This window comes from Amblyomma mixtum, chromosome 2, assembly GCF_055824585.1.
Source record: "Amblyomma mixtum isolate Tamu chromosome 2, ASM5582458v1, whole genome shotgun sequence".
Lineage (NCBI taxonomy): Eukaryota > Metazoa > Arthropoda > Arachnida > Ixodida > Ixodidae > Amblyomma > Amblyomma mixtum.
The window spans coordinates 303,671,320-303,682,309 of NC_143013.1; the positions used below are offsets into that span (position 1 = coordinate 303,671,320).

Sequence of the window (10,990 nt, forward strand, 5' to 3'; positions counted from 1 at the left end):
GGCTCAGGCGTGGACGGCACCGCACGGATGCGCGCCCGTAGGGAATTGGGGAAAGCGATGCTTGTCACCGGACCCTGTTGAGCCGCGTCCAGTGCGCAAGGCGATCCGGACACTAATTACAAGAGGTCCCCGCTGCGCGGACCGACCTTGCTCGGCGCGGGTCGTTCTTCGGAGGCTCCATTAATTAGAAAAGGGTTGCATCCCTCTTTTCTTTCCTTTTTTCCCCTTCCCCCCATCTCTCGGGCGAGCTTCAACTTGTCCCGCGGCTCCTGATTACTCGCGTTCGCTACACGGTGCTTCGTGGCCCAGAGGAGTTGCCTTTTGTTTTTGCCTGTTTCCTGAGCTTGTTGCAGGTCACCTTTCCCCTGGGACCTGTCTCACGCGGCTTTAAGTTTCCAGGTCATCCCAGGGAAAGATGCGAGCAAAGAACGACCAAATACTGTTTACAAGTAATGCCGGATATTGCGTGCTGTTTGGACAGCGGCAGTCAGGCTACATGCAGGTTACAGCCTCTTTGAGGTGATTCGCTGCTTCCGAGAGTACTGAGCGTCGAAGAACGATGTTTTTCCCCCAACTTTTCTTTTGAAAAGATGCAGCAGCAGCTATCCGAGGTCATGGCATTGTTTTAGCGGTGAACAACTCAGTGTACATAAATTGGACGCCTGCTTCTTGAAAGATCCACTGCACTTTTTTTTTTTTCATTCGTTCATTGATAGCGACTCAGGTTTCGCACGCCCCTCTTAAGGCATTTGTGCGGTATTTTCGCTGAGCTAAGCTTGCAATTATTCCGATTATTCATTCCTCTGGTCCACACGTGTACAGCCTTTGTAAAAATAAATCCATAGTCCGAAGGGTTTCCTCCAGAGTCATATTGTTTGCTTCGTTGCGCGTTGCTTCGTTGCGCGTTGGAGATAAGCTTCCGTCTCACCGCCCGAAAGTTGGGACTTGCACAGATCCAACAAGAGCCCCTTTGTATGGCTTAGGAGCAAAACTCTTATTAGGCTCTTTACTTTTGAAAAGTTCTACGTACAGTCTTCTCGCTGACATATGTTCAAACGCTAGTGAAAAGAAAAAAAAAGTGCAGGGAAGGGAATGTACACCTTCAAGCTGTCATCTACAAGAAAAGCGCGTCTTTTCATAGTGCTTAAACAGCCCACAAAGACCTCTTAATAACCAAACACACAAGTTAATATTTTGAAAGTAAAGTGAGAGCGCGTATGATATCCGCGCTGCTTGGTGCGAACAGTCAATAAGGGCGCACATTTATACTGTGGGTATGCGTAATGTCTCGCTATACGGACTTGGACTAAAAGCTCCCTTCGACGGGATTTTGATTTGTGTTACTGTGATAGCTTTCCACGGGAGAATTGCGTGCGAGCAAAGAACTAAACTTACTCCAGCATTTACTTTTTATTGCTCACATTTTCTTAACAAAGTTATGCAGCAATCACTGAGTATGACGTTTGTGAATGTGAATGGGGGGGGGGGGGGGGGGGGGGGGCGGAGGGGGGGGGGGAGGCACGAACTGCGGGGATACGTTAGGTGCCGATCCTCTGTAGCAGGCAGTGAACGCTGTATGTTGCGTAGACTGCACCACAGAAGCGTCACGCAGTGACAAAAGTTATATAACAACTTTAAGCAAGCTAGCAAGTTTAACTTCTGCACAACTTTTAATCAACTAGTCAAATTGTTAATTTTTTCGCTTTCTTGAACACGGAACTTTTTAGCTAAGCATTGCTTTTTTTTTTTTTTTTTTAGTCAGACAACTTACTAGGTGGGGTGAGCTGCATCTCTTCGAGATACAGTTGTCCACATCTTCGCTTCCTTATTGGTCATCCCGAAGCGTGCGTTTTGTGCTGCGATCGTCAGCATCGCGACCATATCTCCTGCTTCGCTAACCGCTCCGGGGCCATCCAGAGCACGGACAGCGGGTCGGTAGCGTTCGCGCGCGTTTCCCACGGCCATGCATCGCGCAACGATGCAGCGTCACAGGCCGCAGCCCAGAGACTGAAACGAGCTCTGCGTTGCAAACGAGCCGCTTGAGGGGCTCCGGACTGTGCTTAAAATGCAGACACCGTTTCCCGCTGACGGCGACCGAGCAGCAAGCCACGCGCATTCGCTGCATCTGGCGACGATCGCGCGGGCGACAACGCGGCCCGCGTCCCCACACAACAGCCGCGTCCGGGGAGCGTAAAAACGGTGCAGCACTATCCGAAGTTGAGGCGCCCTCTAGGACTCGCGCCCTGCGGCTTTTAGTGGTGTTGTCCAGCGGTTTATATATGGCAGCGGCGTGTATATGGTAGCGGCGCCGAGAACCAGATTGAAATGCGTCGCTTGCGCGCATACGCGCACGCGACGCAAGCACACTAACAGCCCTGCGCGGTGTTGCACGCTCGGCTGACTGCCAAGATTCGCGAGCGGCGTTTGTAGCGTGAACGCCTGCGGCGAATGTTGCTTGAATAAACATGAGCCACACCGCCGCCTGTTTCCCCCGTTTCTCTGTGGGCAAACGCTGTGCTGCTCTGTATATATGTCCAGGCAACGCAAGCAAAGGTACATGGTGTGGGAAGGGTAAGGGAATACCTGTATATTGCTTGTCATGCGCGCACTATACCCACTACTTCTCGCCCATTGTTTGCCTATGTACTGTCTTCCTAATCCGGCCACAAATATATTCACAGTCGTTACATGTTGGATATGCACTGTTCATTAATTTCTCATCATCGTAATTGTCATCGTCAGCCTGACTACGCCCACTCCAGGGCAAAGGCCTCTCACATGTCTCGCCAATTAACCCTGTCATTTGCCAGATGCGGCCACCGTATCCCCACAGACTTCATCTCGTCCGTCCACCTAACTTTCTACCATCCCCTGCTACACTTGCCTTCTCTTGGAATCCATTCTGTTTCCCTTAGGAACCAGCGGTAATCATGCCTTCGCATTACATGCCCTGCCCAAGCCAATTTCTTCCTCTTGATTTTAACTAGGATGTCATTAACTGAAGTTTGCTCCATCACCCACTCTGCCCGCTTCACGTCTCCTAACGTTACACCTATCAATTTTCTTTCCATAGCTAGCTACGTTGTCCTTAACTTAAGCTGAACCCTCTTTGTTAGCCTCCACGTTTCTGCCCCATAGGTGAGTACCGGTAAGATACAGCTGTTGTATACTTTCCTCTTGAGGGATATTGGCAAACTGCCATTCATGATCTGAGAGAACCTGCCATTTGCGCTCCACCCCATTCTTATTCTTGCTGTTTTCCTCTCATGAACAGGATCAGTGGTCACTACCTGCCCTGAGTAGACATATTCCCCTACCAGTTCCAGCACCTCGCGACCAGTTGTGAACTTCTGTTTCCTTGCGACACTGTTAAACATTACTTTAGTTGTCTGCATGTTAACTTTTAGACCCACTTTTCTGCTCTGCCTGTCTAACTCATTGATCATGCTTTGCAGCTCATATCCTGAATGTCTTAGTCAGACAATGTCTTCATCTAATAGTTGATTACTTGGGTCTTCTCCATTGAATCTTATCACCAGCTGCTTAATTTCTGTCTGCAACTACAGTTTCTCTTCTTTGACTTTCATACGGTTGCATCGAACTGTTATTGCTTGAGGCAAATTTTACTGGTGTGTCGTGTTTCCTTTTTCCGCTGCGTACCGGTGGAGTCACAGCCTGTTTATCCACACTATGTCTCATGAAATGAAAAGTTGTTTTTCTAAAATTAGCTTTTCACGTATGACTGAGAAGTCACAGGCCAGCGGCCGGGTGTTGAATCTCGTGTTGAAAGAGTTGGCAGTGGACCATGCAGGACCGAAATCAGAGCAAGTTGATGTCGCAATCATGAAAGTAAGCGTCCTTCACCAACCTCTTATCGGGGCAAGCGACTATAGGTGTTGGGCCACAGGGACCGGTTTTACGTTCCACAGTATCCATTCAACGAGATCTTTGTAACAGGACTCCGGCTATGCATGTCGTTTTTCTGCTGCCAAAGCAACCCTCAGCTCCTCAGCAATGCTTTTCTTCTACATATGCCTCGTTCAGCTGCATTCTAGGTGCTGAGCTATAGCCTCTATCATCATCATGGTTGCCACCGAGCGGCTACCTCGCTGCTGAACAAAGACCGCCTTCGTGCTGACCCCGAATTGACCTTGTAACGCCAGCTGCTGTATCATTTCCTTCTTTTAGAGTCCTGTGAGGTAGCCTTTCTTTGTAATGCGTTTTTGTGTATGCAACTAAATTATAATGTTTCATTTTTTTTTTCGCGTAAAAAGTCTCCATCCACAACCACCACGCACGTTTGTTTCCTGTGTGTTGTGAGAGCAGTTAAGTTTCTTGCTTCGCTGCGTGTCCGCATACTGTGCGCTCGAAAACTGGACTGCAGGGTTCCGTGTTCGTAAACACCCACCAGTCTCAGTATCGCTGTCGCCAAGTTTAAGGGTACAAGTACGCCCTATAAACAGTTTGCGTTCATCTCCCTTTCGATTTTTCGCCACCGCCCACACGAGAATATCTACTAAGAATACATGCACAGCATTTCGCCATCCTGTAGGGGGAGTTGGTTAGAGTGGTTCGAGAGAGCAGGTAATGAGCTTACAGATGCGATAACTGTTTCGCTCATTTGGAGCACCATGCATGCCACATCTTGGCTTACCTGCTTGACGTCAAATGCAAGGGCGTCCGCAGAATTTTTTGCAGGGGGGGGCCCCGTTGGTGCCCCGGGGGGGGGGGGGTATGTTCGTAGCAAAAAGGCGCTATTTGCGAAGTAAATTTATTTATTTATATATAAATAAAAATTAAACAAAATGCACACATGAAAGAAAAATTACAAACAGCAAATTAAAGCGCGGCTAGGAGAGGTACATTGGAGTTTATCAACGAAGAAACAACTAAAATTAATAAAAAATGCAAAAAGATGCTATATCACTTCGTGGAGAAGAGTGCTCAGTCTTCCTGCATACGGGTTCTCGACTCACCCGGATTGATGACCAGCACACAGCACAATATGTTCGCAAACACGCAACTACAGTCACTCAGTCAGTCTTCCTTGAACAGCAACTGTAGGCGCCTCGGATTTTTCTGGGCGAATTGCGTAATTACACGTGTGATAAATTCACTTCTGTGCTTCATTACACGCTCTCGGTGCACACTCATCATACACATTGATTGGAAAAACTGTTGAACGCGTACGTTGAAAACAAAAGATGACTATATATACAACGAAAACTTATTTACAAGATAAATGCACGCTCGCAGCTTCATACACCTCGCTCCATCTTGCTTGCGCATCCGCACAGTCGAGCAACCCCACACACACTGCTCGCTGCTCGTCGTTTTCTCGTCCGCTGTCTTGGTTGTTCTCAGCTTCGCTGACAACCGGCCACTAAAAACACCCAAGCACAAACACAGAGGCGCGCACACGTGCGAGGGCTTACTTGCCGCAGTATCCCCGAATGCGCACTTTGGGGGTGAAAGGAACGCCGCGCAACTTCCGAGGGGAAGGGACACTCGTCACTCCGGTCGGAAAATTTGTTTTTGTGTTTTTGTGGGGTTCAGATCCCCAAAACGACTCAGGCTATGAGGGATGGAGTAGTACAGAGTTCCGGCTAATGTCGACCACCTGGGTCTCTTTACCATGCACTGACACGCACAGTACATGGGCGCTGTTGTGATTTGAGGCCCAGCCAGAGGTGACAGGCGAGCCAGGCAGGCGCCATCGGGCTGCGTTGACCAAAGGCGCTGGTTTTCGCAGAAGACGCAAAGAACGCTGGTGTGGGGGCGCCTCGGGAGACTGCGTCGCCGTGAACAAATGCAGCTAATCCCCTTTGCCGGAGATTCTGAAAGCGGCGCTTCTACCGAACTGCGCTACCCGTGGATCGGAGGAGACAGCGAGCGGCGGCGGCGCCAACTCATCGCCCGCTTGCCCCTGAGCAGCCCGACAAAGCGGGGGTGGACACGGCTGATTTGTCCTTCCCTCCTTAAGAATTCATCGGTGACCGGCGTAACGATAGGCGAAAACAAGATGCCCCGTGCACTGTCTGCCTCCGTGTCGCTATCTCTCTAGAGATCAAAGAAACAGACACCCATCTCAAGGCGGCTCGAAACACATGCTCGCCGGTGCCGCTGTATGTCTGGAACAGGTCGCCCTTCAGTAGAGCTAACGATGGCGTGGTTTGAAAACGGCGGAACGACGCACGCCCGGACGCGGCATTTCGCAGATGTGACCATGCGGGGCTGCTTTTACCCTTTTGACTGAGCGCACCACCGCCCCTGGCGTGCGGCCATCACTCACGGTTCGAGTGAGTGATTTTCCAGGGGGGTGCAACCGCCCCCCCTTGCCCCCCCCTCCGGACGCCCATGGTCAAATGCGTATATATGTCCGCTTTCCGTTGCTGTACACATAAAGGCACTGTCGATTCAAACTTCACCGCGAGTGAGTGTGTCATATATATTGTTGTGAGCTGCATCAAAAGCATCCACAACGCAAACTAGGCCCAAAGACCTGTATTTATTTTATTTCTAAATTTCCGCAACAACCAAACTTGCCTTCTTGCTGTCATTTGGTTTCGTAAATAAGTCGACTAAGCCAAGAGTCTTTGAGCACACAAGCGCCACTGCTTGGATGGGGAAATCGTTAATGCTCTCTTGCCGTGCGCTCTCTTGTGTCCACCCCTGTGTCCTGATTCGTGTATTATTCTGAATCTCTAAATATATTTGGAAAGCAGCATGATCGTCCATTGCTGTCGTTTGCTATGTCATGCCACTGGAAAGTAAAAAGCATATAGCTGACAGTTCAGAAACAAGCTTTTGTGCATGCAACGTCACGCTCGTCAACACGCTCTTGAACGTCACCAGAAATATAAGATGCGTTTCTGACCCACCGTAGGATACATGTAACATTTCTGTCCAAGAGAACAAGTTTCATTCAGAGCTGTACAAGTATTTCCAGCCATGGAAAGCGACAAAATTTACTCAATGTTTCACGCTACAGAAGTATGAACTTTCAGGAACGTGTTCCTTTTGAGGGTCTGCGGGATTACTTTACCATTCACTTTTCATAGATTTGTTTAATGCAGCTTTGAGCGTGAATCCAGGACTTAAAAACTGCCTTTCTCGTGGTTGATATTTGTGAACTTAAACTGCGACAAAAATTTTTTGCACAGCACAATCAAGGGTACCTTTCGTAGGCGAAACATTAACGATCGTCTGGCCTTTCGTCTGCCATAAGCGCCTAACAATGAACTCTAAACCTTCGTATTGAAAGCTTCACATCGCGTATTGCAGACAGTGTCTCGTCCTGATTTTATTCATTCACATATTTTACACAGAAATTGCCATTCCTTACTTGGCCATTTTATTTTTATTTATGCACATTAACTTCACTTTTCGATACGATTTGAAGTAACAAGAGTAAATCTCCACTGTTTCTCCAGTCTGCCTGGCTCCTCTTGTTAGGAATCGCCTCTGTATACAGGTGAATCGTCGGAGGTACCAGTTTAAAAGGTGGTCCTCCCAAATCTTTAATTTGAATAGACATCACTGAATTGCACGCATATACTGATTATCCTTATCAGTTTCCTTTAATTTCCCCGAAGGAAGCCTACGGTACTGGTACTGACCCGTGCTCGAATTGAACTGCTGAGGCATATATAGTCACCGTCCTTCGACACTGTCCTTTTATAGATTCTGCTCCTCCCAATTACGAAAATACCATTTGGAGTATTCAGGGCTCGCTTCCAATGCAATATTTTCGACAGGGACAACAAAGGGCAGAAGAACAACACTCTCCAACCATGAGAAGCGTGTCATATATAACTCTCGCTTGAATGCCTTGCTGTCGCTCTCGTACTTCGCGCAACTTGACTGCAGTGGGATACCATGGACTCTCCTTGCCGCATCAGAGGGGCTCCTTAGTTTTTCAGGAGGCTCAATTTTGATTTTCGCTGCTCACTGGGCGAAAAATATGCTCGTCCTAAAAAATCCAATGTTGTTGCTGGATTGTCGGTTGATCTAGTGGTATCGGTCGATTGATACCATACGGGTCCTTTGAATCTGTTGTATTGCGCTTGCCTTAAAGTCGCCAAGGAAATGTCTCCGGCTTTAGACTGCTCGATGCTAGCGTAATCTCTAATATTCCGTTTCACAAACGTGCTCAAAACGCGCCCCTTCTTCATATCTGGATGCCATTTGCCGCTCAATGCTTTGGCTGTCTGTGACCAATCAACGGAGGAGCCTTCCAAAACAGAATTCCAGCACATACATACACAGTCATCGGTGTGGCTTGCCGAAGGCGAAGAAAGGAGCTGGGTTATCTGTCTGTTAAGACACCTATATGTCAGTGCTGCTTCGGCGGAGTACTCCATGGAACGCGCTGTGCTGGAGACTTCACGTGCGTTACTTGCTCTTTTCTCTCGCTGCAGCGATCACATACCATCGCTTCACATGCGCATGGGCAGCATGCGCAGCGCCACATGACGCTCCAAGGCGCATTCGATTTTGTTTTTAGCTTCACCTGCTCAACTTAAGCTGTGTTGTAGGACTCTCGAAAGGCTGCAGTCAAGGAGTGAGTGTCTCGGCCGCGACAAGGACCTGTATACAAAGTGTTGACTGAATTGTCGCCGGCGACTTATTTACACTAGAGAAGGTGGACGGGTACAGGAGAAGATCATTAGAAAGCAGCACCGTTCCTCCATCCCGAGTGGTATTATATCACGAGCCCATGGCGACGGTTGCATGCAAGCAGCGTATGTGTGCACGCACCATCTACAAGACACTCTAGAAAAACGCACGTCGTCAAACCCATGGCGACTACAAATCATTTCAGCCTGTCGACTGCTCATTGTGGAAGACTTGACGGGACGAAGGCGCGCATCGAAGGCTTTCGGAGGTCGGCTTCAAATACATAAAGACAACGAGAAGTATGAATATGAACGAGAACCTGCGCCTTTGTCTTATGGTGCGCTATCGAGCTGTAGCGCAAAGCGCGCTGACGATTGGTCTTCTATATCTTAGAAAAAAAAAAATCCAGCAAGCCGGAGAAAAGCAAATACACCGGATGGGAGCGCTTCACGACGTCCTCCCTAATTTTGCATTCTGGACAACGGATTTTTTCAGAAGTGAGCACGACCGCATGTGATGGTTTAATGCGTACCATTTTTCTTCCTGCATGTTGTGTCACAAAGGCAAACTAAAAAGAAAGAGAAGGCAAACGTAAGGGAAGGCAACGTTTAGGGAAGCCGTTCGTCACGACACTCTCACAGGAGGAACATGTGCTCTTCGCTGTTAACATGTTAGCTATATACTGTGCACCAGGATGTCGAACATAGTTTCCGCCATTAAAAGTGAGTAGGCTGCCCGACTTTATACATGCGTAGCATAAGTTCTTTAGTGGCCAGGAACTGCGCTTCGGTTTGCAGTACGTTACCTTCACTGGCTGACGAAGTATACTGTTCTGTGTGACATGTGCAGAAAACAAGAGAAGCAGCTAAGAGTGCATGTTACTCACGGACGTGACGACCTGGGCCGCTTGGGCGCTCATGTCCGCCGCGCAGCGCTGCTGTTGCTGGAGGGCGGCACTGGAAACTGCGCTCATGGCGGCCTGGGCACCGAAGGACGACGCTGTAAGTGCAGCTGCAGCAGCGGCTCAGCGTCCCCGGTTTGCCTGGACGCGCAGTCGGTGCAGGCCGGAGTGAACTGTGCAGGCCATGAGGGAAGGTGACGAACCAAGAACTGCCGGAGCACCAGCAACACGAGGTGAAGACGCGGTCAGAGCATTCTGCTGAGATGTGGCCCGTCGAAGAGCGACTGTTCTGTTGAACGAGGCGACAAGTTCCAGTACAGGAACAGTACACACTACGACGCGGTGCTTGAAGGCGATGTCCGTGTCCTCGGGCGTCCGATACTAGTAGAACGTGGACTATGCACTCCAGTTGTCTAAACAAGAACGGTTCGCCCAATCGCACCGAACTTTTTGCTCCCAAAGCGCTTACACCGAAGTTTTTTCTTCCCCTCCCTGTGTGTGTGACGTGCCCTTGCAATGCCTAATGTGGCAGCATCACAATGCAGAAGGTTCTCGTATGTGACAAAGTAAAGTCAGCAGAGTCTTCGGATGCTACCGATAACAGCGCCGTCGCTTGCATTGGTCAAGTCGTTCATCCACTTTCTGTTCCACACTTCACTATTCGGGTTCTAGAGCTGGAGGCGTTGGAAATGCGCGGGCGTCTTCCAGGAGGATGCTTCCATCGACTTGCAGCCTTCAACCTGAGGACGTGGCGGGACACGGCCGACGTCCTCCTCACGCACCAGGAAGCGCGTGGAGGTCACGTGGCCTGCTGCAGCCGCGCTGACAGCCGCCACTCGCCCAGCGACGTGCGTACGTGTGCGCGGCCCGATCTGGCGAAGCGGCGGCGAGCGCGAAGCGCGTTTTCCGCCAGTCGAGTGGGGGCGGCTTCTGCGCGCGCGCGCCATCGCCACGCCTCGCTGCGGAGTGCTCCGCTTCGATCCTCAGCGGACAGGTGGCGCGGCGGGGGGAAGGAAAGCCAGGGGTGGTTACCGGTGCTCCCTTCGCGCCGTTCCCATTGGTCGGGAGGCGTGGCAACGTCACGTTTTCCGACGATCCGACTGGTGGCGGTTCGAGGCCCCGAGCGCGCTCCCGCGCGCGCGCGCAACTTTCCGCGCGTTTTTGTCCCTTACCTTTCCCGCGTTTTCCTCGTTTCTTCGGAAATGGCGCTTGTTTCTCCTGCGGCGCCGCGCGGTTTTCTCCTCGGAAGCGCGATCAGGCGCATCAATCGCCCGGCGACGAGGCTCGGAGATATATTTAGCCGCGGCGCTCGGGTTTCGATTAGGGCGGCTTCGATTTTCTTCCGCGCACTTGTTTTAAAGCGCACGCTAAACATCTTTAATGAAGTGCAATGAAGTAATTATGGTCGGTCGCGAGGGAGCCCAGCCGCGGCGGTTCTGGGCGCTCTTGCCCGCTCCGTTTCACTCGGCA

General features: G+C 50.2%; 1 protein-coding gene across 2 annotated transcripts in view; it reads right to left on the bottom strand.

The window, feature by feature from the left end:
• fuss (SKI family transcriptional corepressor fussel) overlaps window positions 1-10,433 on the bottom strand; it is a 58,460-nt gene extending 48,027 nt beyond the window's left edge. For both annotated transcript variants that reach the window (XM_089570185.1, XM_089570184.1), the window contains exon 1: window positions 9,506-10,433. In XM_089570185.1, coding sequence (XP_089426311.1) covers window positions 9,506-9,592 — 87 coding nt within the window. In that variant the 5' untranslated portion in view covers window positions 9,593-10,433. The remainder of the gene's footprint in view (window positions 1-9,505) is intronic.
• Window positions 10,434-10,990: the final 557 nt, after the last annotated feature.